Here is a 27,349-nt window from a genome sequence, read left to right as displayed (position 1 = left end):
TATATTTTGTATTGTAAAAATATTTTGTAGTGTAAAGAGATTTCAATGTGTTTAAATCATACATTTCAAAAACAAATATTGAGTGGATACAAAAAAGCACATGCTTAATTTGGTAAAGAATATTATTCAAAGTTTAAGTCTTTTCTAGAAGATTTCTTTTCTCTGTGTTTGATCAGAATGCATTTAACTAAGTAAATATTTATAGTTAAATACAAAATTAATATAAAATATTGGTAAAATAGTTGCAAATATTATGGCTTGGCTCTAGGAGCTGTAATACATGCATTGAAATTAAGATTTTAGAATTTATAAAATCAATATTATTTTAAAGTAAATGTTATTTATTAATTTGATTTTGTTTTAGAGCTGTACAAAAAGTTTTTCCTAATAAAAGAAGCTTTATTCTCTCCCGGTCAACTTTTGCTGGATCTGGAAGCTATGCTGCACATTGGTTAGGAGACAACACTGCTTCTTGGGAACAAATGGAATGGTCTATTACAGGAATGCTGGAGTTTGGTTTGTTTGGAATACCTTTGGTAAGTGGTGTTATACCATGTTATTTATAAACACTGTAATTACAATTAATTTTGTAGTATTATCATCAATGATTTTCAATAAAATGATTAAAGGTATGTGACAGAAAATTTAAGTCTTTATTCCTAAGGAATTTATGAGGAAAATAAGATTGTGGATGATGTCTATAACACTCAAGCCATTAGAATAGAAAAACAGAATGAAGAAAATTCAATCAAATCAAACTAATTCATGAAACAAATGTCAGTATAAACAATGTATAGAAAAGCTTATATAATAAATATAAAGCACCAGAGAAAATGGTAGAGAAAAATCCAAATTTGGGATTGTAATAAAAGTAAATATCAAAAGTCTATGGGGCTTCCCTGGTGGCGCAGTGGTTGAGAGTCCGCCTGCCGATGCAGGGGACACGGGTTCGTGCCCCGGTCCGGGAGGATCCCACATGCCACGGAGCGGCTGGGCCCGTGAGCCATGGCCGCTGAGCTTGTGCGTCCGGAGCCTGTGCTCCACAACGGGAGAGGCCACAACAGTGAGAGGCCCGCGCACAGCAAAAAAAAAAAAAAAAAAAAAAAAAAAAAGTCTAGATATATTTAAAACACTAGACTGTCAGTTTAGGTTAAAAAAATAAAGCTCTTTCCTCTATTTAAAAGATAAAAAATAGGGGCTTCCCTGGTGGCGCAGTGGTTGAGAGTCCGCCTGCCGATGCAGGGGACACGGGTTCGTGCCCCGGTCTGGGAAGATCCCACATGCCGCGGAGCGGCTGGGCCCGTGAGCCATGGCCGCTGAGCCTGCGCGTCCGGAGCCTGTCCTCCGCAACGGGAGAGGCCACAACAGTGAGAGGCCCGCGTAACGCATAAAAAAAAAAAAAAAAAAAAAAAAGATAAAAAATAATGACAGAAAATTTTCAAATTTTTAAAGCAGAGAAAACTTATATATGCAGTTCTAAACATAAGAAATTTGGTAAGTCTCTATATCAAGCAAAAACAAGAACTATGTAATTTCATATTCAACACTAAAGAGTGTCATTACATAACAAAATAAATGTAAAACATTTAGAAAATTATAGTTGTTCATTTATTCTTTCATATTCATTGAACCAAATGAAAACCAAAAGCAAACCAACAAAAAAAAGCTAACACACACACATACATAGCATCTTGAATTTGGAAAGTAAAAAAGCACATTACCAAATGATTCACCAAAATAAACAATGGAAATGAGAGGAAAACCTTAAAACTGAAAGCTAACAATTGTACTTCATATCAGAACTGTGGGATATCAGCTAAATTGGTATTTAGAAGAAAAATTTTGACCTTAAATGTTTAGATTATAAACAAAGAGTTGAATATTAATTAATGAAGGGCATGAATTAAGAAGATGGAAAAAGAAAAGCAGAATAAACCTAAAGATGTAGGTAATGAAAATAAGAGAAGAAATGGATGCAATGAAAGCAATGTCTCTAGAGAAAACTTAACAAAGTACAAAGGTGACTCTGAAAGTTTGAATAAAATAGACCAATACATGGCAGGTTTTGTGCAAAAAAAGAAGAAAAAAATAAGCAATGTTAAGATGTATTTCATTTTATACTATACAGTATAGCAACTAATTAATACACAATAACCAGGAGTAAATATTCAAACTAAGTGTAGGACTTTTTAAGAGAAATTTTAATAACTTAGTAAATTAAAGATATACCATTTTCATGGAAAAGAAGTCTCAATATACTAGAAATATGCATTCTCCCCAAACTATTATCCAAATTCAGCGATATTCCAATTTAAACTATACAGGGAATTTGAAGAATATAAAAGATTATTCTAAACTTCATATGGAAGACAATACAATTTAAAGAAGTAGAGAAGAACACAAGTATTTGCCTTACCAGATAAAATAATAATATAACACAATGATACTTAACTGTGAATATTCAAATAGATTAATATTGCAAAATAGGACATGGGCCCGTACATTAATGGAAATTTGTTTAATGGTAGCACTATCACTGTAGATCAGTGAGGAAAGTATCAACCATTCATATGGACAATTGATTATCCATTTAAAAAATAAAGTAAAATGGCTCTCTGTCTCACCTCATACCCAATCGATGTGTGAAAATTAAACATCTTAGAAGAAAATGTAAATGGGTAACTTTATGACATTAGGTTAAGAGAAGTATTTCATAAACAGAACACAGAAGGCACAAATAATAAAGATACATTAATTTGGTTACAACAAAATGAAAACTTCTGTTCATCAAAAGTCTGTTTTAAAAAGTTAGAAATAAAACGTTTCTACTACTGGAAAATTATATTTTCAATTTGTGTAACCAACAAATGATTAGTATTAAATTTGAAGAACCTACTATAAATCTGTAGAAGGTAAAAACAGTAGAAAAATTAGCAAAGGATATGTACAAGCAATTCTATAGAGCGAGAAATCCATATGGATTCAATAAAAATATGAAAAAAAATCACAACTTTCCTAGTAATCAGAGAAATGCAAGTAAAAGCTTTGGTAAGATACATTTAATATATATAGGTGATAAAAATTAAAAGTCTGAAAATATCAGCAATTGGCAAGAAAATAGAGCAATGGCAGCTTTTATGTACTGTGACTGTGCTTATAAATGGTAACAACCAGTTTTGATTAAACAATGTACATTTCCAATAAATCAGGAAAATAATCCTATCTATATATATATATATACACATATATATTACAGAATAAGACTACATTTTACATATTCACAAAGAAATCTATATAGACACTTCATAGAAGCATGTTTTATAGTGATGGGATCCCATACAATAGAGAACCACAGCCATATTAACATAATTGAATCTCACAAAAGTAACACTGAGAAAAAAGTGAAATACAGTGTAATGCATACAACATGCCATCTATACAAAGTTAATAAGCAATGCAAAACAATGTTATATATTGTTTATAGATACATATATACTATTTAGAAAAATAAAGAAATGCTTGTAAACAGTAAATATTGATAGTAAGTTAAGGATAATAGTTTTTTTTTTGTTTTTTTGGTTTTTTTTCCCCCTCTGGAGGGTCCTTGAATGATGAGGAATGCAATTATATATGAGCATACATCTGGCAATTTTTTAAAAACTATTTTACTCCTACAGTAATATATTATAAATAGGAAAAGTCAAATCATAGGTGTGAGTTTTCGATTAAGAAGCAGCACATTGGGCTTCCCTGGTGGCGCAGTGGTTGAGAGTCCATCTGCCGATGCAGGGGACACAGGTTCGTGCCCTGGCCCGGGAAGATCCCACATGCCGTGGAGCAGCTGGGTCCGTGAGCCATGGCCGCTGAGCCTGTGCGTTCGGAGCCTGTGCTCTGCAACGGGAGAGGCCGCAACAGTGAGAGCCCTAGTACCACAAAAAAAAAAAAAAAAAAAAAAAAAGAAGCAACACATTTTAATAATACAATTTTAGCTTTATACATTCAATTAGTGGCAAGTAATGTGGCAAAAATGGAAAATAAACTTGGCCAAGGAAGAGTATATGAAGACAGTAAAACAAAAAGATTGTTAGTGCAAATTAATCAGCTGAGGCATAAAATGTGATGCTCTGGGCAAATCTGAGAATCCTTACACTGTAAATAATAGATATATATGTTATTTAGGTTGGAGCAGATATCTGTGGATTTGTGGCTGAGACCACAGAAGAGCTTTGCAGAAGGTGGATGCAACTTGGGGCTTTTTATCCATTTTCCAGAAACCATAATGCTGATGGATATGAGGTAAATGCCTCTTGTTCTCCATGTTTCAAAATAAAACATAATTTTAAACTTAAATTTATATCTATAGATGATCTGGTCTGAAAGTTTGTAATATAATTCATAAAGAAGTGTTGGAAGTCCTCTTCTCAAGGTCTATAAATATTTTGTGTATATAAATATGATCAAATAAGGAAATCATGAGACATAGTCATAGCAAAAATATTTTATTTACGCCTAAAGCATATACACATGTGTTAAATCACAATATTTTAAGTTAAGGACAAAGCTTTTTGAGTCTGGATTCTTACATTCTAACAATATAAGTTCAGGTAACTTTCATAAAAATATAATATACTATTAAGGATTTCCAGTTTTTCTTTCATTAAAGATACACAAGAAATTAAAGATACTTGCAAAGCAGTTTGAGGCCATAGTCTTTCTGTAATAGGTAAAACTGTAATGACAGGTGGGGAGAAAATAAAACTAACGCTTTTAAAACATGCATCTGAACTGAGCATTCAGCATGCAGTGAGCTCTCATAGGTATATTTCTCAAAGGGAATGAGGAAATTAGGTGAAAGCATTAAGTCAATTAAGTACATGTTGGTTAAAAATTATTCACTGTGCACACACTGGGGCTTAATTCTCTTTGAGAAGAGGGACAACTACTCAGAGCTCAGCCTGGAAGGAAGCGTGATAGTACAGAAGTAAAAGATATAAATTGGATATTCGTCACTTCCTAATCTACCTGTGATGCTTCAAGAAGTTTGCGTTCATGGGAGATCCTGATATGAATTACATTATAATTTGTGTTTATCTCTGTCCTCCAAAAAGCAGATGCCAAGAGACAATTAGACATGTTAGAGATTTATTGGTGAAGCACTTGTGGTGGATAAAGGAGAGGAAGCAGGAGAAAGTGGAGAGAGCCTTCAGATCACAATTCAGGTCTAAACCAGGTGAAGATGAAGGCAAAGAAGGTTTGATAGGGAGAGTTATATACTACAGCCCAGTTCTAAGGAAATTACAGTCCAGTAGGGAGTCCTCAAGGTAAAGTTGACCACTGGGAGACCCCTGTATCTCCCTGGAATGGGCCTGAATCGTAGTCCTACCTTGCTCATTGATTTCCTGGGAGCAGCCAAAGGGAAATGTGGCTTTGTGGTAGATATGATGATGAATCTAGGGAAGCAGTAGCTGGTTCCTTCAGTTAATTTTGTTACCCATAGCAGGAAATCTAAGCAGGTTTGCTCACATCATTACACCTTGGCTGAGAGAGTCAGCTAATCTAGCTTGGGCTCAGCAAGGAGGCTGTCCTTCAAGTTTCAAGCCTATAGGCTGGCCAGGCAGCTCTGTTCCCTGTATCCCTTGGCTAGCAGACCATTTGGGCTTATTGTTCTAATAGCAATGGCAAGGCACAAGGAAGCAAGTCCTCAGGCAAGCACATTTCCAGCCCTTACTTGAAGGTATCACATGTAGTAAGACTCCATTGGCCAGAGTATGTCATATAGCTGAGCACAAAGCCAAGTGGTGGGGAAGTACAATCCACTGCTAGAGGTAGGTGCAAAGTCACATAGCAAAAGTTGAGAGTACAAGGAAGCATGAAAACTGGGACCAATAATTCAATCTACCACAAATAATAGAAGAGAAGAATGCTTTGTTAAAATAGTTTCCATCTTCTCTAAGTATGTATATTTAAAAGGGAAATGTCCACTTTAAAATAAAGTTTAATTAATATATATATATCCAAATGAAAACATAAAAGTTAGAAATTCATATCCTTTGTTAATGAAATAGGAGTAATCTCAACTTTTTACAAACAAGGTAAAATGTATACATTTTGGTTTTCAAAAATACATTTAATGCTTCTATTTTAATTTTCATTCATGTTTTAACTTTCTTATTTCAATTCCTCTGTTTATGCCACAGCATCAGGATCCAGCATTTTTTGGACCGAATTCTCTTTTGGTTAATTCATCAAGGCACTATTTGAATATTCGCTATACCTTGTTACCTTTCCTCTATACTCTATTTTATAAAGCCCATATGTTTGGAGAAACAGTAGCAAGGCCAGTTCTTCATGAGTGAGTACTGTGTTCAAGAATTTCAGTATCTTTCAAATTATATTCAGACATATGAAAAATTAATAGGGGTAAATCAAGATGTCAAGTAGATTCTACTGCTTTTTCTTACACTTATGTAAATAAGTTGATTAACTGTGGAATGATAGTAGTAAATATAGTTCATTTGGTGAATTGGACAAGATTAATCTAGAAATGTGAGAACTGCATAGAACTTAAAAGGAAAAAGATATGTGGAATAATTTGAGAAATTATATCAATAAGCAATATTAAATATAGAATACTGAAAACATAATCATATATATATTGTGAAAATCAACTAATTATAAATAGTGTATAGTATAGTTACAAAACAATGAATTGTGCTTGTCTTTGTACTTCTTGACCAAGGCAGGGACTTTCCTCAAGAAATGACTAAAGATCCTTTCAAATCCAAGTCAAAATGGGAGTTTATAAAGAAAAAAGTCTAAAAGGAGGAAAGTAGAATATGAAATATTTCTGGTACTTTATGGACCTATCTTACAGGAGAAAAATGAATTAAACAGAATAGTTGTTTATTACAGATAAAAAGGAGCCTTATCATATATGATGGATTTTTTTGAGTCCCAAATGAACAAATTTCCTCTCTCCCTCTCTCCCTTCTCCCTTCCTTTCTACCTTCTATTTTTGAGTGTCAGATGAACCATAAGGATGTAATAACTATAGATTCAAAATGACATATCAAATAAGTAAAATTAAAGACAATAATTATTCCCAGGGAGAAACTTAAAACATAAACCAAATGAAGAATTTGGATAAACTTATTTTTTATCTTTGTATTGTAAATATTGTCATTGTTCTTAGGTTTTATGAAGATACTAATAGCTGGGTTGAGGACACTCAATTCTTATGGGGCCCCTCATTACTTATTACCCCTGTCTTGAAACAGGTAGGATACAATTTTAATAAATTTATATTTTAATGGAAACTTTGTATAATCAAATCCACACTAAATTACAAGACATCTGGGTAATAAATGTTACTCAATAGACTGCCTCAACCTGATAAGTGTTAAATTGAATTCTAAAATGCAGAAGAAATTGTGAAAAATTATAAATATATTAAGTAGATTTATGCTGTTCAAATATATGATATGTACTGGGGAGAAAAAAGTTGTATAAAATTAGTATTCTTCTGAAAAGGAAAGTTTTATTTATGACATCAAATCAAATCTTATAGTAATAACAAGGAATTCTCATTCAAGTAGACATAGACATTGAAATTTTGCTATATTGTAAATAAAGGTGAACTTGAAAACCAGTGGATCATATGAAAATGTTGAAAAATAGTTGAATGAGTTATATGTTTTTTATCTGTTATTTAAAAGTCTATATGCCATGGAAATATACGGAAATGAATGTGTTCACACTCACAATTACCATGTAGCTTACAGCAATACAAATGCATGTATCCATTATTTTAGTTGCCACTTAAATTCATTTCATCTTTGCTTTAGGAATATTTTACGTTATAATATCTAAAGCTAGTAAAATAGCCTTTTGATTACTATATATAGAAAATATTGGAGTATAACAATACAAAGGAAGTTTCTTTTCGCTTCACTATGAAAATCCAACTTAACATTTGATGTGATTCTCTTCCATTACATATTGAAGTAATATATATATATCTATATATATCTATACATAAATTATCTTGTTTATTTTAGGGAGCGGATACAGTGAGTGCATACATCCCTAATGCTACTTGGTATGATTTTGAAACTGTAAGTAACCTTAATATAATAATAGATCACAAGTACATATTGTTCAACATCTGTACATGGAAACAACTCCAAACACACAGCATATCTTTTTTTCAGTAGTTCTGTTATTATTACAAAAAATAATAATTCCAAATTTTAATAATGTGGAAGTCTGTGCGGCTATACATTTTGTTGCATGTGATTAATATGAAGTTATATTCTTTAGTGTAGAGTTATCCATTTTAAATTGCGGAAATAAAAGGTCAAGAGTAATTTTAAGGAGTAGTAACTTATTTTAATAATTTCCCTGTTTTACATATTCATCTTATGGCCAGAAGAATTGAGTATTAAGCTAATCTTAAACATTTGTTTTTATAATGTATATTTTAATGTTTGGGAAAGATTTTCATCTCAATCTTGAAAAGGCAGCATAGCAGGATTCATACACACGACCTATTTTTTTTAATTGACCAGGACCTTCTGAGAATATTTATTTTAAAGGAAAGTATTTTGTAATGCACTTATATTTGCTAAGCAGACCCTTTATTTTTATTTTTTTATTTTTTTGCAGTACACGGGCCTCTCACTGTTGTGGCCTCTCCCATTGCGGAGCACAGGCTCCGGACGCGCAGGCTCAGCGGCCATGGCTCACGGGCCCAGCCGCTCCGCGGCATGTGGGATCTTCCCGGACCGGGGCACTAACCTGTGTCCCCTGCATCGGCAGGTGGACTCTCAACCACTGTGCCACCAGGGAAGCCCAAACCCTTTATTTTTATAAGAAATGATTTTTAAAAAATTCTTTCTAGAGGCATGGTTAACTTTAAACCAAAACAAAGAATAAAAAATAGTGCTAATTAAGAATATTGTTAATTATTGTAGAAGGGAAATGGATTTCTCTATGTTGATTTTTTTTTTGTGAAACCAAACTTACTTTTACCCAGCTTTCATCAGTAAACTGAAAAAGAGTTTTCTTTAAAAGTTAGAAAATGACATGTTAATATTCACTAAGATGATGCGAATTTCTCATAGTAAGAATTATTTCTATGTGTAATTCTTGTAAAATAGGGTTTAAATTCTTTACAATAATGAAAAAAATATTTTTATCTTCCAAATATTAGGGTGCAAAAAGACCATGGAAAGGACAACGTGTTGATATGTATCTTCCAGCAGACAAAATAGGATTACATCTTAGAGGAGGTTACATTATCCCCATTCAACAGCCTGCTGTAACTACAACAGCAAGGTAAAATGAAAAGGCATTAACTGAAATCTGAAATATAATTCAAGTTTTAATGTTTCACATTTTTATTAAGAATCAAATATGGATATTTCGTTTTTTCACCAGAAGATATTTGATATACGTAAGGACTTCTTACATATAACCATCATGGTTATAAAAAGAAGAATCAAATTATGTATATTACTACAAACTTCTTGATTTAAAAAATAAGCATAGATTAGAAATTTATTTCCTATGCCAAAATGTACTGACATTCTCTAAAGAATATGTATAATTAAAGTTAATTGCTGATTCTTAATAAAAAATGAAGTATTAAATAAGTTATATAATTGATTAAAGTGTCAGTTGTTACATATTTGGATTTTCAATACATAAATGTCACAATGTTTTTCTTTCAGCTAAAACGTTTTAATTTAATAAATGAGGTAGATATTTTTGTTAAGTAAAGAACAAGATAGAAACTAAGTTGTTCAGTAAGAATAAATTTGAGAACTATTTAGAAAAAAAGCAGAAACTTGAAAATTCTGGTGCTTTATCTTGCAACATTCATTCTGGGTACATGGACAGAATGTGTCATATTGAATCTATGCATTTCCCCATATTCTACAACACCCCAATAGATATCTATTCCCTACTCTGCTGTATTTTCTTCATAATATTAAGAATATCTGGAATTATATTTTTACTTTTTCTTGTATGTAGTGTGTCTACTCCCCCAGACTATAAACTCCATGAAGGCAGAGACTTGACTTTTCACTGCTTTAGTCCCCAAACCAATAATAGTGTCAGCCTATTATGGAATAGGCTCCTGATTTTCTCTAAATATTTGTTGAAGGAACAAATTAATAAGTGAATGGATGTGTGTTAGTAACAATTATTTTTGTTTTCTAGAATTGATCACTTTCATATTGTAACTGTTTAATGACAATGTTCTCAGAATAATTGGTTATACTCTAGAGCTGTATTGAACAAGAGAAACATACACTTTGATGAGTGCATGTTGGAAGGAATGTATTCTGTATAGAGCAATTACCTGGACTGTATAGCCTCATTTTAAGTTTAAAAACCTATAGCAATATATAACTAAAAAAATATTCATCATGTTTCATTGCACATGATAGAATTAGCTTCATTTGTAAGACTATTAGAGATTCCACTTAGCATTTAAAATTTTATTTTATAGTGCTTTTCATTGTTTTGTAACCTTGGTACACTGCAATTTAGGGTTAATGTGTATGTGGCAAATACATGTTGAATTGAGCAATCATAAGATATATTTAATTTTGTTGTTTGAATTGAAATATTTTTATACCGTTTCAATTTTGATGGTGTCTTGGCCCCCAAGAAATTCCATATTGTATATTTTTTAATTAATTTAATTAATTAATTAATTTTTGGCTGCGTTGGGTCTTCAGTTGCTGTGCGTGGGCTTTCTCTAGTTGCAGCGAGCGTGGGTGGGGGCTACTCTTCATTGTGGTGCATGGGCTTCTCATTGCAGTGGCTTCTCTTGTTTTGGAGCACAGGCTCTATGCGCACATGCTTCAGTAGTTGTGGCACGTGGGCTCAGTAGTTGTGGCTCACAGGCTCTAGAGAGCCGACTCAGTATTTGTGGTGCACAGGCTTTGTTGCCTCCTGGAATGTGGGATCTTCCCAGACCAGGGCTCGAAACTGTGTCCTCTGCATTGGCAAGCAGATTCTTAACCACTGTGCCACCAGGGAAGCCCTTCGTATTGTATTTATTCCTTTCATTTATTTTCTAAGCATATGAATTATTTTTCTCATTGATAAATTACTAATAAGTATAGACATGAATTTTATTAATATCAGTGTTCTCATGTGAATGCAGAACTCCTACAAGTCCCTTATGTTGAAATGGATTTATTTATATTTCACTAAACATTTATTTTTAATCATATACGCACCCAAACTTACTTAACAGCCGAAATAACCCTCTAGGACTTATAGTTGCTTTAGATGAAGATAACAAAGCAAAAGGAGACTTTTTCTGGGATGATGGAGAAACTAAAGGTAAGTTTCAAAGTGATATGCTTTTAAATGTTCATTTTAATGATGGGAAGTTTTGCCTTTATTATAAAATTAAACAAAAATATCACAAGTTTTAATTTTTAATTGCTGTTTTATATCTATCTTAAGATTTTATGTTACTTTGTGAAATTTAACATTGGTATTTAAATTATATATATTTAATTACAATATTTGTTTTTATCTTTTGTTTTATCATAAAAAGTCTTTGACAAATATAAATATCTTATTAGATTACTGTATAAAAATTAAAATAGTTAATAAATTCACAGATGTATAACTTGCATCCTATTTTCAACTATCTTATATGATTATAGTGGTTAAAACTAAAGTTTTATTACTGTAAAAGAAAACCAATATTAAGGCTTTAGTTAATTAATGTAGCTGAGGAGGGATAAATTGGGAGTTTGGGGTTAACAAATACACAATACTATATATATAAATAGATAAACAAGGACCTAATGTATAGCACAGGGAACTATATTCAATATCTTTTAATAAACTATAATGGACAAGAATGTGAAAAAGTATATATATATATATTTTTTTAGGTATGTGTTTTATATATGTACGTATAAAAAATTATAGTTTACCTTCTATTATAGCTCACTACTTTTCAGATATATTAAAGAATGCCCTATATGCCTTTGTCTATAGTATATGAAACATCCAAATATCTCTAAATTAACTCCAAGAAATAGCCTATGTATTGGTGTGCTCTCTTACAATTTTGAAAATATGGAATCTATGAAAAAAATTCTGTTCTTTTTTAAGTCTTATCTCCTATGAATATGTAGATTACCACAATATATCTGCTCCACCAGATATATTGTCTTCCCCTTGTCAGTTGATGGTAATTTCATCTCTGCAAGATGCCAAAAACTTTAGAGTTCACTCTTGTCTGTCACAACCTAGGAATTTCTCTTGGTTCCACCTTGATCTTGGTTCTCTCATAAACTCCACCATTATCATCACTACTTTTCATTTTAATTACTGCAATAGCTCCCTAACTGGTCTCTAGGTCAATAGCTCTTGTCAATTCCCCTTTTTTACATTCTATTTACCAACCAGCAGATAGAGTGATCCCTTTAAAAGATGATTCAAATCATTACACTTCTGCTCAAAACCCTCTATCAATTCTCCATTTTACTCAATTAAGAGCCACAGTCTTTACCAAGACCTAGAGCATTCACTATGTCCTGCACATTTTACACACACACGCACACACACGCATGCACACACACTGTGCCCTACCATTCTCCATTTCTCATTCTACGCCAGCACACCAGCCTTCTCCCTCTTTCTCAAATACCTTAGAGTCAAACACACTAGGGTGAGCTCTGCCCTGAGAATAGATTCAAAGCATTTACTACATAGAAATTCTGTAAGAGAGGATTGCAGCAGAAATAAATTGTTTCATAATCATCAGGTAAAGAATGTTGTTGAGATAATACCTCTATTGGTAGCATGTGGAACCAGATTTTAAGGTTATTCTCATTTCTCAGATTATATAAATATTTCCAAATTCATTCCTTTTTTCTACTTGCAAAAAATTATATTGATAATTTACTTCATATAAAATGGTTAAAAATATGGAGTTATGATTTAATCAGACATTTAATATGATATCTATATACTGAAGTGTGTTAAAAAGTTAAAATCAAAATTTTCTGAATAATCAATCAAACACAAGACAATAAAATGACCTTTAGTTTGGGTTCTGATTCTATTTTTATTTCCTAGGATTAAAATTTTAAGTAAGTTAATGTTATTCAAAGTATTGTATATAAATCCTAGTATTCCCTTTATATTTTCCACTCTTTCTTCCTAATTATTTTAGTTATAATCTTTAGTTCCCTGTTAAAGAAACATGTTGATAAAAAGTTATGTTACATTGTTACATATATGATGCAGAAAATAATTGCTTTCTTCAATTTTTCTCATTAAAGTTTATTTGAAACTTTAATGTCTCCACATTCACTCATTCTTCAAATAATGAAAAAGCACACTGAAAGATGCGAACCAAAATTGTGGTGTGCCATGGTTTCCCAAAATAAACTGAATGTTCCACAGTTTACTAAAAAGAGATAAAATATCATTCAAAAAATAGTTATAATTATATATTTTTTAATACAAGTTTTGTGCTCTCTGAATTTCCAGAACTATTTTAGCAGTCCTTGAAAAATCAAACTGGGCAAAGATGCATTCACTACCTTTACTTCCTGGGAAAATAAACTACCAAAATAGTTTCATTTAAAGATAATTAAGAACCTTAATTTAAAAGAATAATCTGTTTAATTTGCTTCACTAATAAATAATATCTATTTAAAAAAAATTCCCTGTGTTGTCTAACTGTAAAAATAAAACAGAATTTAACATTACATTTTGATCTGATAACTTTTTTTTTTCACTATTTCAGATACCATCCAAAATGGCAACTACATTTTATATACATTTTCAGTTTCTAATGTAAGCATTCTCCTTGAACACATAGCTAAATATAATACCTTGTTAATGTCTAGATTGTGCCTTTTCGTGGAATGATGTTACATTTCTCTCCAGAAATCAGTGGAAAGAAACAAAATAAATTGTTCAATTTAAATGATTAAATTATATATGAATTACCTTAAATTTTTATATTTCAATGTAATAGATGAGTTTCTGTTGATGAAATTGATGCACAGAAGTCTTCAGACTTCTTGTAGCACTATGTCTGGTTTAAGCAATATGTCCTGGGAAAATAATCTCAACATATTTGAAAATGTTTTAATATACCAATCACAGCAGTGACTGTCATGCATTTGGTGTGAAAATGAAAAAGCTATGCACAAGATTAAATTTTGAATAATTAGTAGCAATGCTTTTTGTAGAAGTTAGATTTCTTCATATATTCTTTTTTACCAAAGATAATTTATTCTTCACCAATGAAGAGAATGAGAAGGAATATACATGATTTGCATCATGCATAATTTATCTCTGAAAATAATTTTAGAGCATGTATAAAAGACAATTTTAAAGAGTTACTAATAAGTGTATTTATATAGGGTACTTTGATGTGAAGAGCTGTTGGGAATGGAGGGATAGATGATTGGTTCTTTTCTTATTATACTATATTATTAAATACCAAATAATGCTATAATTTAATACTAAATAATACTAATTTATTAGTATTATCAGCATAAATAAATTCTAAATTATGTGAGATATAGAACATTTTCTTAGAATTTTGGCTAATTCCTAAGCTGTCTTGTCTAGAGTTTTTCACTTAGCAATTTTCATTAAAGTATGTATTGGTTAATTATTTTTATTTAGTAAAAACTATAGTTTATACATTTTTAGAACTGTAAGATTTAATCAGTATAAATACACTTGTTATTTCTAATTTGTATCCAATGACCTTCTACTTGATGTATAATATTATATACATTTTTCAGAACAAATTAGATGTTATATGCACACATTCGTCATACCAGGAAGGAACCACTTTAGCATTTGAGACTATAAAAATCCTTGGGTTGATAGACACTGTTACAGAAGTTTCAGTGATAGAAGATAATCAACCAATGAGAGCTCACTACAATTTCACTTATGATACTTCCAACCAGGTAAATACAATCTTAAAATATTTTAGTTATCACATACTCTCATATTTAACATTATATAACCATTCAGGCTCTTGGTTTTGTGATATTTTTTTCTTCATTACATATCTTTCTTTTCTTTTCCTTTTGCTGGCAATATTCCATTTTAGATTATCTCAATTTATGTTGAGATATCAACCTTAAGGTGAACTGATACTACTTCTCCCTCTCTATTTAATTTTATCTTGTGTATCACTTATGTATGCCTTTCTAATATTTTTTTGATACCATTCTCCTACCCTGAACTCTTACCTACTGCATACCATAAAGAATCTAAAAGTTTTACCTTCTCATTTAAGACTTCTTAAGGTAATGATTGAATCCATTTCTTCAATTCTCTCTACTTCTCCTTTCATGAACTCCCTTTGTCCTCAATATATCTTGTACTTCTCTTTCAAATTTTTGTTTACAATCTCCCCTTCAAGTAGTCCCTTTCTTATCCTCGTTCTTGCCTTGTTTAACAAGTGTACTAGAGAGGGAAAAGGAGTAATAGAATTGGGCTCAAATTGCAGCCCTGCAGTCTGTGAATTTAAACACAATAAATTAATCTCTCATTATCTCAGCTTCCTCATATGTAAAATGTCATATTTAATCATAATGTTGCTTCAGGTAAAAAATTAATTGTTTAAAATGTTAGACAAAAATAATTTAAAACATGGGAGTGATTTTTATTGGCATTTACTTTTCTACCATTCTTATATTCCTAAATATTAGTAATGTTAGCATAAATTCTAAATTGAGATGTAGGACATTTTCTTAGAGTATTTTTGTCTAGCTTCTAAGTCCTCTGGCCCAGTTTTTCACTTAGGAATTTCCATAAAGATATGTATTGGTTAATTATTTTTATTAGTAAGTTTACTATAATGTATATATTCCTAGGACTATAAGAACTAATCAATAAATAATACAGGCTTATTTAGAACTTTATGACTCTAACAAAGGTTATCAAGTGGGCATAATACAAAATTGTTTTATTATATGTTTTTACAATCCCAGTTTATATCTGTTTCTATTTTTATGCTAATGTAAAGATTTACAAAGACACTTATAGATACATCTTTCTAATTCTCCTGTTCTTGGACACTATCCTTTCACTTTTTTTTCTTTTTGCATAATACCATGTTATCTCCTCTCTAACTTGTCCCTCAAATATTATAGGCAGTGGATAAAATTAGGAAAATAAATAAATAATATTCCCCTCCTCTGACTCTGGGAGCCTCCAAATCAATCAAAGTGGTCAACATTTTCTTCCCTTTTTCTTCATTGAGGGGACTACTATTTATTTCATACCTGGTATGCCCCAAACATAATGCCAGGTGTTTTAAATTTCACAGATCATTTATTCATTATCCCCATTTTACAGGAGGAGGAAATTGAAGATAAAACAGAGTAGATAATTTCCCCAGATTCATGAGCGTTAAGTATCAGAACTGAGAATTGAACACATCTGGATTTAAAGATAATGTTTTTCATCAGTATTCTATAATTTCTCATAGTTTTGAGAACTGTCTTGAGATTCTAGCTATTTCAGTGGCATGCCATGTTTTTTCTTTTCTATTCTTTCTTTTAGTATTATATTAAAATTATTAATGATTTGATTTGAAGAATTGCTGTGGGGTTGCTGCGTTTTAAAAATGTTAAGTATTATTAAATTGTCCAGTGGTCAGAAATATTTTAATGTTTTCTTTCTCTTCAAAGAATCTACTAATTTACAATCTCATGTTTAACCTTGGAAGAAACTTTACTGTTCAATGGAATCAAACTTTCTTGGAAGCTGAAAAGTTTACTTGTTATCCAGATGCAGACATTGCAACTAAACAACGCTGTGAAGAACGTGGCTGCTTATGGGAAACGGTAATAAGAATTTTAATTATTCATGATAAGGCTTTCACATAAATGTTTCAAAGTAAACCGTATATATTATAATTTTAATTCTACAGCATATAAACTAAATTCCGCTAGAGAAGCATTTGGAATTTGAAATTAGGACTTCTAATAGATAATTTATCTTTATCTTAATTAATTCTCCAAAGACATAATTTAGTAAAAGCCAGACTAAATGGATGTGTAAGTTGCTTTCCAGGCATTTTGGATAGTGTTACTTTATTTAATAAACTAGAACTCTATTTGTTGCACTTTGTTAGATGTTAGTTGTGGCTGACTAGCTTAATTGAGCAAGGTATTATGCCAGTAGGGAGTAGTCTTTCAAAAGCATTGTCTCAAGTTATTAAAATTTCTGAAATTGATTGATGGGCTGTATCTGTTCCACTAAGAGGTGACAATTTCTGCCAGTAATTTTGGTCAAACTTTCAAGAACAGGGCTTCCCTGTTGGTGCAGGCGGTTAGGAATCCGCCTGCCAATGCAGGGCACATGAGTTCAAGCTCTGGCTCGGGAAGATCCCATGTGCTGTGGAGTAGCTAGGCCCGTGCGCCACAACTGCTGATCCTGTGCTCTAGAGTCTGTGAGCCACAACTACTGAGCCTGCATGCCACAACTACTGGGGCCTGCGCACCTAGATCCTGTGCTCTCAACAGGAGAGGCCACCACAATGAGAAGCCTGTGCACCACAAGGAAGAGTAGCCCCTGCTCGCCGCAACTAGAGAAAGCCCACACACAGCAACAAAGATCCAATGCAGCCAAAAATAAATAAATAAAATAAATTAATTAAAAGAAAAAAATTTTCAACAACGGTGATGGTCATTGATAGTAGACGTTTTTACAGAAAGGGATATGGGAAAAGTCCCCTCTTGCTACACTCATTTTATTTTTTAAATTCTGAACTTTTGGTTACATCATTGGGTTTTGTCAGCAAAAAAAGAAATTATTTCATATAATCAATAAATTAAATGCATGTGTTATAACACTGAGAAGAGTCTAGACACATCTGCCAGCAACTTCCCAGAAATGTCTGCACTTATATGAGGGAATATATAGAATCTCTGCCACCAGAGAAATGGCCCTCATTCCTCTCCATTGCTTGATGAAGTAGCATAATCTTTACCATTAGGAAAGTTTATGGAAGAATTGAAGAAAAGAAGTGAGGAGGAGAAATGATAATGAAATCAATAAAAGCCAAATAGTGAAGTATCTTTTCAATATGCCTCCAAAATCTTTTTTTTAAATTCCAACTCTTCATTCAAATCCATGCCCATCCTCCATTGCATTCAGTGCATGGTCACTTACTCTCATTATCAACAGAAACTAACACAACCTTGTTAATCAACTATACTCCAATATAAAAGTTAAAAAAATGAATATAAGTGATGGGTACTAAAGCTCCAATAACTTCTAATAAGAAAATGTGAAACCTTTATTTTTCCCATTACTATTACTATTCAACACCTTATAGATTTTTTAAGTCAAACAAGTGAAGCTTTAACATTAGAAGTCCATTAAATATGATGATTTAGAAAATTTATGTTTCTTTAGACCATCCTGTTTATTCATTGATTCATTTAGCAAATACTTGAGAACTACTATGTTCTAGGCACTGTTCTAGATGAAGAAAATAAACAAAACCCTCTTCCCTGATAGAGCTTATATTCTAGTGTGGGAAAACAAATAGATAACCTAAAAAATTATGTTTTATGTTAGATAAGTATTATGGAGAACAATAAAGCAGAAAAGGAGAAGGGAGGCAGAGAATGACAGTGGTGTTACTTTAATGATTGTACACAGAAGGTTTCTTTGAGAAGGTGGCATTTGTTAAAAGAGTTGAAAGAAAGAAAGGAAGGAATAATATTCCATAAAGAAAATACATCAACCTGAAGTGCATCTGAAGTAAGAATGTACCTGGTATAGTCCACAAACAGCAAGGAGGCCATCGTGTCTGAAACAGAATGAGTGAATGGAAGAACAGCAGAAGATGAAATTATAGACATATGGGAACAAATAACGTAGATCAATTACTTAGACCATTTTTAAGATTAAGACTTTTACTCTGAGATAGAATACTTCTGGAGAGTTTTGAAAAGATGAATGAGAAAATTAAATTTCCATCTTAATAGGACCATAATGGCTTCTGTGTTGAGAACAGACTGTTAGAAGAATAAGGCAGGGAGACCAGGAAAGAGGCTGTTACAGTAATCAAAATAAAATATTGGTAGATTGAGCCACAGTGGTAATGGTAGAATTAGTAATAAGTGTTTGACTTTTCTGCATATTTTTAAGATAAAGCCAAAATGTGTTGTTCCTTGATTGGATATAGAATATGAAAGAAGAGTAAAAATGACTTCAAGTTTTTGGTTTAAACAGCTGGAAAAAAGAAAGTTGATAGTGACAAAGATTGACAAAACTGTGCGGAAACGAACATGGAGGGAAAGAGTTAAGATTTAGACAAATTAAGGTTGAGGTACTCAGTACAAATCCAAGTGCAGTTTTCCAACTGTGAGATGTAAACTGATGAAACTGAAAATTTTATATCATTGGTAAGATCTAAAATTTAGAGTCAGCATATATACAGTGTTTAAAATCATGTGATGAGAGGACATCATCAAAGGAATGAGCTTGAATAGAAAAGGGAAAAGGTCAAAAACTAAACCCTGAATCATCCAACATTTAGACTCAGGGAAATGGTAAGGAACCAGAAAAGAGACTGAGAACAAATTGTAAAAGAAGTATGTTGAAAACAAAGAAAATGTTGCTTCCTGTCAGCCAAGTGAACCAGGCATTTCAAGACAGAGAAAATTATCAACTGTGCAAATTATACTTATAAATCAGTAAAATAAGAACTAGAAACTGAAGTATGGATTTGGCAGCGTGGAAGTCTTTGGTAACTATTACAAGAGAAATACTGATGGAGTGCTGGGAGTTAAAGCCTGGTCAGAGTGAGAATGAGATTCCAGTAAGAATGAAGAGACAAATTAGAGATAGTGAATATGGTGAACCTTTTATATTTTGCTCTAAGGAAAGCATAAAAAAATAGAGCAGTAATTAGAGAAATGAGTGAGGTGACAGTTTCTTTTAAGATGGGAGAAATCAAATTGGTTTATGCCATTGAGAATAACCAATAATAAGTAGAATATTAGTGATGCAGGACAGAGAATTGAGAATTGCAGGAGAAATGTCTTCATTGGCAAGGAGGCGTGGGATTGGGTGCACAAATGAAATGGTTCACCTTAGATAGAAGTGTAGACCATACATATTTTGTAACAGGAGGTAAAGAGGTGGGTGGGTAGTTGTGGCGTTTCGTTCTGATTTTTCTCCCAATTGCTTTCCTTTCCATACTAAAATACTAACGAAAATCATTAGGAGATGATGAGAATAGGGAGGGTTTTTGTGACGGGAGAAAAAAGGAAAATGTTTTTCAGGGCATTGTGATAGTGAGTGAACTAGGCAAATATAGTATGATTGATCTTTTGGACCCACTCTAACTTTTATGATCACATAAAGGGAGAGCAGTCTACATGATTGTGTGCATTTTTCAAGCCATTCAGCCACACAGTTGTAGGCACTGAGAATGTAGAGGATAGGTTTTTTTCCCAGCATTGTTGTTTTGCAACTGAGTGTAAGAAAGCAAGTGAGGGACATAGGGATTGAGATTATATGAAAAGGGGTGTTTTAGATGGGATTTATACAGTTTCCATAAATTAAATCACAAGATTATTTTCATCCTAACTACAAAAAATAACAATGCTGATAAACTACCAAGAAAGATAAATGAGAAAACATAAAATGATAAAGGGAAAGTGATACTGGGCAGAAAGATAGCTATGAAGCAGACATATACAGACTTTCTAAAGTCGATCATTTTCCTGGTTCCATTGGCACTCGATTCCATGCCTTTGGAATGAATACTGAAGTATTCCTATCACTTAAGGATTGCCTGAAGCTGAAGTATCAGAGACCTAAAATCTGATTTGGTTAAACAAGACAGGATTTATTTTTCTATTACAGAAAAAATCCCAGGCCTAATATTCTGGTATCTAAATGTTGTCAGTGTTCCCTATTTATCATTTGTCTTTCATCCACAAAGTTTTATTATACAATTACATATGCAGCATTCCAGGCCTGGAAGGTGGAAGAGCAAAGGCTATCCTAATTTAATCAGCTTATATCCTTTTCTTTTAAGGAGATTTGGCAGGGGGGTGTCACATACAACTTCCTCAAAAGAGACTGGGAAATATAGATGGGCACATTGCTTCTTCCAACAATATATTAATTTAATAAGAAAGACCAATTAGCCCTGATCTTTGGCCGCAGTTCCTATTATAATACTGGTAAGGATGTAATTAACCAATAGAAATACCAGTCATGAAATAAAGAATAATATACTTTGATTATAAGTAAAAGAAAAGAACTTTAAATTCATGCCACTCTGAGGATTATTGTAGAGTCATTTTACACACAAAAAAAGGCAGTAATCAATAAGAAGTGTAAAAACAAGCTTGGGATCAAAAGTTATGAGTAATATACTTAATTATGTTCAGAGACAACACAATCATCTATATTCTGAATTGAAAAACTATGACATTTGATTGTTCTGCTCTACCTGTCTATCTTTAGAGTCAAAATATAAATATTCTAAACATTTTAGTACATAGTATGTCATGTTACCTAATAGATATTTTGTGCTATGACTGCAATTTCATTTTAGTATTAAACAATAACATTTGTAAATCATACAACATGTGATTAACATGTCTACCTTATTATTTTTTTAAATATTACAATGCTTACAATTTCTGACAATGAACTTGTCTTGTTTTTAGGTTCCTTTAGGATCCAAAGCACCTGAGTGTTACTTTCCTAAAGAAGACAACTCTTACTTAGTCCAGTCAACTCATTACTCATCAGTGGGTATAACAGCTGACCTCCAGCTGAATACTGTAAAAGCTCGAATAAAGCTACCTTCTGATCCCATCCCAACTCTTCATGTGGAGGTGAAATATCATAAAGATGATATGCTGCAGTTTAAGGTATGTTTAATATAAACTATCTCAATGCATGATTCATCTCTCAAAGCAGATTTTAAATAGATTTGGTGCTTGGATTTTTCATGTAATACTAAGGATTATTAACTGAGTTGATTACATTTTAATTCTATAAAGCTTTTTTTTTTTCCTACAGAGCTCATAGCTAGATGAACAGTAAATAAAGTTTTTTGTTTTTGCTAGCTTTGTGAATAATTAAACATATAGTGGTGATTTTTTAGTTATTTAAATTCTTGATAAATTGATAAATCACTTAGAATTGGACAATGTTGGTTGTCCCATTAAAATAAACAAAACAGAAAAAAATAATGCTTACTGTTTCCATTATTTCTTTTTAAACAGTGATCTGAATTTTCTGGCCAATGCAATAAGAAATACAAAAGAGATAATTTCTTTCAATAGTTACACTTAGCAATTATTTTTTACTTAAGAGCTCCAAGGGAATCCATTAAGAAAACTATTAGAAATAGTACAGACTCATATATGACAAATGGAAAGCAATTTCAACTCATACAATCAAGAAAAATATTAAGACCTCACAAGCAGACATTTAACAGAAGAAGAAATAAAATTTGGAATAAAATATTAAAGTAATTATACTCATTAAAAATAAAAGGAACTAAAGGCAAATACAAAGAATGGGAAAGCTAAATTTGAATAATTGTGTAGAAAATGGTTTATCCTCATCAGCAAGGAAATAAACGGCGGTTTGAGAAATAAATGATTTTTAGTTTAACATATAACAGTATTAGACTACACATTTTAGAGAGAATATTAATTAGTACACTAATTCTGGAAAACAGTTTACCAATAGTTTATCAAGGATCCTACAAATGTTAGAATACTCTGACCTAATATTATCACTTATAAGTAATGTACTGAGGAAATAAAGACATGAATAAAGATAAATTAGCATTAATATTCATTGTAAGATCATATATAAGGCAAAAATATTGAAACAACTTTGTCTAACCATGAAGTGATAAATAATTTTGTGTATGCATATAAATGAATATTTAGCTTTAAAGTTCTCTTTCTGAAGATTTCTCATTGTGTGGAAAAATGAATTATAAAACATTAAAACAGGTAAAATACAGTACATAATTTGAGTCCATTACATATCTATGTATGTGTATGGAATTCTATATAGATATATGGGCCATGGATACAAAATTAGGAATTATGATAAGAATTCTAAATATTCTTGTTTGAACCATTATTTAAATTAGTTAATTACATGTACCTAATATGTTGGCAATAAGAACTAAACATGTCTGTTTTCATTATCTCTCTGTAATAGATTTATGACCCCCAAAATAAGAGATATGAAGTTCCAGTACCATTAAACATTCCAGCTACACCGACAAGTACTTATGAAAATAGACTTTATGATGTTGAAATCAAGGAAAATCCTTTTGGCATCCAGATTCGAAGGAGAAGCACAGGAAGAATTATGTAAGTGATTCAATTATTTGATATGAAGGATATTTTCACTGTGCTAGCATGTCATCACACCAAAAGTGGTTTTAGGTGTATGTATTAAATAATTTGGCTTTTATTAACATTTAAAAACTAAAGTCAGCAAATCATTAACAGTTGGTGTAAAATTTTATTTACACTTTGGATGTGATGAATTTCATTATTAAATATCAGACCCATTCTTCTAATCAAGTTGAGAACCAAAACCAAAACTCCTATTGAAAAGCATGATGAGTGTTGTCAAAATAAGTAGTTGGAAATGTGTTATGTAAATATTTTATTAGAACTATTGAAATTGGAGTTTTTTGGTCCTGGAATTTGATAAAGTTAATACTATGTTTGTCAAGAATTGATGAAAGGAAATTAAGATATACACATATAGATAGGTTTTTATGTCTAATGAATAAATATAAACTTTAAAATATTACCTTTTTTTGGTAAAAAGCTCTACAAACTACAGTGTATTAAAAGATACTTCTATGTAATTTAAGCTTGCCCTGCTATCCTTTACAAGATGCTGTCACAATGTGTTCAGGTATTGTCAGTATGGATACAAATAATGAAGAAAATTATGTTTATATTGTTTTAAAATTTTTAAATTTTGTTGTTATGATAATAGTTTTGTTCCAAAGGATAAGAAGCAAAATGATTTTGTAGAAAATTCCTGATGCAGAGGCATTATTTATTGTTTTTCAGGAAGCATTATTCTTTAGTAAATACTTTTCTAAAATCATTAATATAAAAATTTGAATATGTCTCAAATTCTTTTTAATACTTATGTTTCCTTTCTCTGCCAACTTTCTTTTCTTCTTCTTTTATCTTCTTCTTGCAAATGACATTCTCTGTAACACATTTCTTCTGGATTTCTTCATAAACACATGGTTTTATAAATACAAAACAAAAGAAGAAGAAAATGATTGGGAATAGTAATAGAGTTTAGAATTAAAATATCCATTATACCTTATAGTTTATTTTGATATTGATTTCTTTTTATTCTATATGTAGTAAAAATTTACTGATTATCTCAAGGGAACAGGATAATAAAGGACTCTCAACTCCTAGGACATATATTACTTCTAGGTCATATATTACTGATAACTTTATATTAATTTTATTTTAAAAAGCAATATATGTCTAAAGATAAACATGTAGCCATAATATGATTATGAATATATGAAACATATTTTAGATATTCCTTAACTTAGCCAAAAAAATGTATTGGAAAAATTATCTATTTCCATTTGTATCTGGGTATGATAGGCTTATAGAGAAAAATACAATTGATTTTTATAACACCTAAGAAAGAATTACCATTATTATTTGTGATACTATTTGTATGTGTATACAGGAATAAAATTGTTTTCTTTTGTTTTCAGTTGGGATTCTCGCCTTCCTGGATTTGCTTTTAACAACCAGTTCATTCAAATATCTACACGCCTACCATCAGAATATATATATGGTTTTGGGGAAATGGAGCACACAGCATTTAAGCGTGATCTGAACTGGCATACTTGGGGAATGTTCACAAGAGACCAACCACCTGGTGTAGGTACCAATATTTGACCACCCCAAGTGGCAACTAAGACCATGATTCAGATCCCAGCCACTTCTCTGTAGGCCTGTACTTAAATATTGAAGCAATGAAAGGGGGCTAGAGATCCCAAGAGCTGCTAGAGTGATTTTCTGAAAAACAAATGAAAAGTCACCATAAATTACAGGTGAAAGTAGAGGATCAAATGAATAACATCATTGACTACAGTGAGAAGTGAGGTTGTGACCCAATTCCTTACCCTCTCAACTGCATAGAAAGAACATTCAGATTCAGAATTCCCTGTCAAATACATGTTTACTTTCAGCTTTTAGAAAATGACTGGCTTCTCCTTGAAATTTTTTTCTACTCCTTAAAGATTTGATGCTTTTTCCTTTGTTACCCTAAGCTGCAGTTGTGCATTTTTATGAGGTTATATTGCAAGTTACAGTTTTAGAAAATGTTTTTATATGTTCATATCACTTTTCCAATGTTTTGTCTTATTAATGGTGTATATTTCATGAGTATTTAATACATTGCACAATTGATATAAACTATAATTATTCTAAACATATAATGGAAAATACATTTTAATAAAAATACTAGCTCATTTCCATTTTCACATGTGATGTGAACTTAAAGGATATATTCAGTATGAGATTATAAATGTGTATAATGTCATAACTGCTTTTTATTGTTAGGTGCTCATACAACTTTTATTTGTATCACTATAGTTCAGACTTATAAAGGCTGTTTTTCATTTATTCCACTTGAAAGAATATGTTCTTCCAAAATTTACCTCTTTAAAATCCTTCAGGGACTTCCCTGGCAGCCCAGTGGTTAAGACTCCACGCTCCTACTGCAGGACATGGGTTTAATCCCTGGTCTGGGAAGTAAGATCCCACATGCCCTGTGGTGGGGCCAAAAAAAAAAACCCTTCAACATTAGTATTGGCATTATTAGGTTAATATAACCCTGATTCTCAATATATAAAATTTCTTTCACATACTAATCAGTTACTGAGATTCAGTGTGTGTCAATGATATCAATTTGATTAGGGATCATCAACTTGTAAGTTTTGTAACGTTGACAAGATATTTCATGATCCTGAGTATAGATTTTCTATTCTGAAAAATGAAAAGATCTAGCTGAAAATGAAATTAAATGCTTTGTATATAAACAACATATTATTGTTTAAAATATTATCAAAATATTATATAAACTTAAATATTATCACATTAAGTACTTAAGGAGTTTGAGTACTTTGATCAGTTTAATCATTTATAGAACATTCTATTATTAAAATAGTAGTACAAATTTATAAATAAATTAAGACACATAACCTGTGAAAAGAAACTCAACTATTCTAAACCCAATGGTTTTTTACATAAGTTAATGTGGTAGTATTTGTGAGTGTTACACATTTGTATATTCATTCACATTCTCTAATGCAGTAATGCTTCAAATAATAAATTATTTTCTAAAAAAATGTGTTTAATTCAATCATAGTTTATGTGTGCAATGAAGGAACATTTAAATTACTATGTTCAATCGTAGAGTGAATTTAAATATTACATTTACAAAATTCACATTCTATTATTATTTAAATATATATTATGGTTTTTTTTTTAATTTTAGTATAAACTTAATTCCTATGGATTTCATCCCTATTACATGGCTCTGGAAGATGAGAGCCATGCTCATGGAGTTCTCTTACTTAACAGCAATGCAATGGGTAAAACAATTTTTTTTAGTTTAACATATTTTATGTGACTTTAATAAAATAATAACAGATTAAAATGTAATCATATTTTGGACTTCCAGATGTTACATTTCAACCAACTCCCGCTCTAACATATCGCATAATTGGAGGAATCTTGGACTTTTATATGTTTTTGGGCCCATCTCCAGAAGTCGCAACAAAGCAATACCATGGAGTATGATTGCACATTTTTAAAAAATATAAAGTTTTTTAATAATATAAAGTCATTCTCTTTGTTCACAAATAATTTTTTTTTTTCAAAGGTAATCGGCCAACCAGTCATGCCACCTTATTGGGCTTTGGGATTCCAGTTATGTCTTTATGGGTATAGAAATACTTCACAAGTTAAAGAAGTATATAATGACATGGTGGCTGCTCAGATCCCCTATGTATGTATATCAATTTTCAAAACGGTGTTAAATATGTCATCTATAAAATCAGAATGAAATAAACACATATACTTTAAAATTATTTTAAGCATTTGGCAAAAATCAGTGCTGGTTAGTAGCACCAAATGAATTGGATATGAGATCTTATTAGTAGTCTTTATCAGATGGATAACATAAAGGGATAATACCATTCCTTTTCCTTCTTTCTCACGTGTTCCATGACTGTGTGTTGTACTAAACA

The 27,349-nt window shown here is 31.4% G+C and overlaps 1 protein-coding gene across 1 annotated transcript in view; it reads left to right on the top strand.

Moving 5' to 3' along the window:
* SI (sucrase-isomaltase) overlaps positions 1–27,349 on the top strand; it is a 98,319-nt gene that overhangs the window by 36,881 nt on the left and 34,089 nt on the right. The window contains exons 15-30 of the mRNA XM_065876922.1: positions 365–536; positions 4,180–4,296; positions 6,198–6,352; positions 7,193–7,277; positions 8,058–8,114; positions 9,212–9,336; positions 11,273–11,361; positions 13,796–13,845; positions 14,811–14,981; positions 16,716–16,871; positions 21,729–21,935; positions 23,251–23,405; positions 24,806–24,974; positions 26,596–26,692; positions 26,782–26,894; positions 26,983–27,108. Of these exons, the coding sequence (XP_065732994.1) occupies positions 365–536; positions 4,180–4,296; positions 6,198–6,352; positions 7,193–7,277; positions 8,058–8,114; positions 9,212–9,336; positions 11,273–11,361; positions 13,796–13,845; positions 14,811–14,981; positions 16,716–16,871; positions 21,729–21,935; positions 23,251–23,405; positions 24,806–24,974; positions 26,596–26,692; positions 26,782–26,894; positions 26,983–27,108 (2,044 nt within the window). The remainder of the gene's footprint in view (positions 1–364; positions 537–4,179; positions 4,297–6,197; positions 6,353–7,192; positions 7,278–8,057; positions 8,115–9,211; positions 9,337–11,272; positions 11,362–13,795; positions 13,846–14,810; positions 14,982–16,715; positions 16,872–21,728; positions 21,936–23,250; positions 23,406–24,805; positions 24,975–26,595; positions 26,693–26,781; positions 26,895–26,982; positions 27,109–27,349) is intronic.

Source organism: Phocoena phocoena, chromosome 4, assembly GCF_963924675.1.
Source record: "Phocoena phocoena chromosome 4, mPhoPho1.1, whole genome shotgun sequence".
Taxonomy (NCBI): Eukaryota; Metazoa; Chordata; class Mammalia; order Artiodactyla; family Phocoenidae; genus Phocoena; species Phocoena phocoena.
Note: the sequence above shows the minus strand (reverse complement) of the source record. Positions and strands in the feature narration are given on the sequence as shown.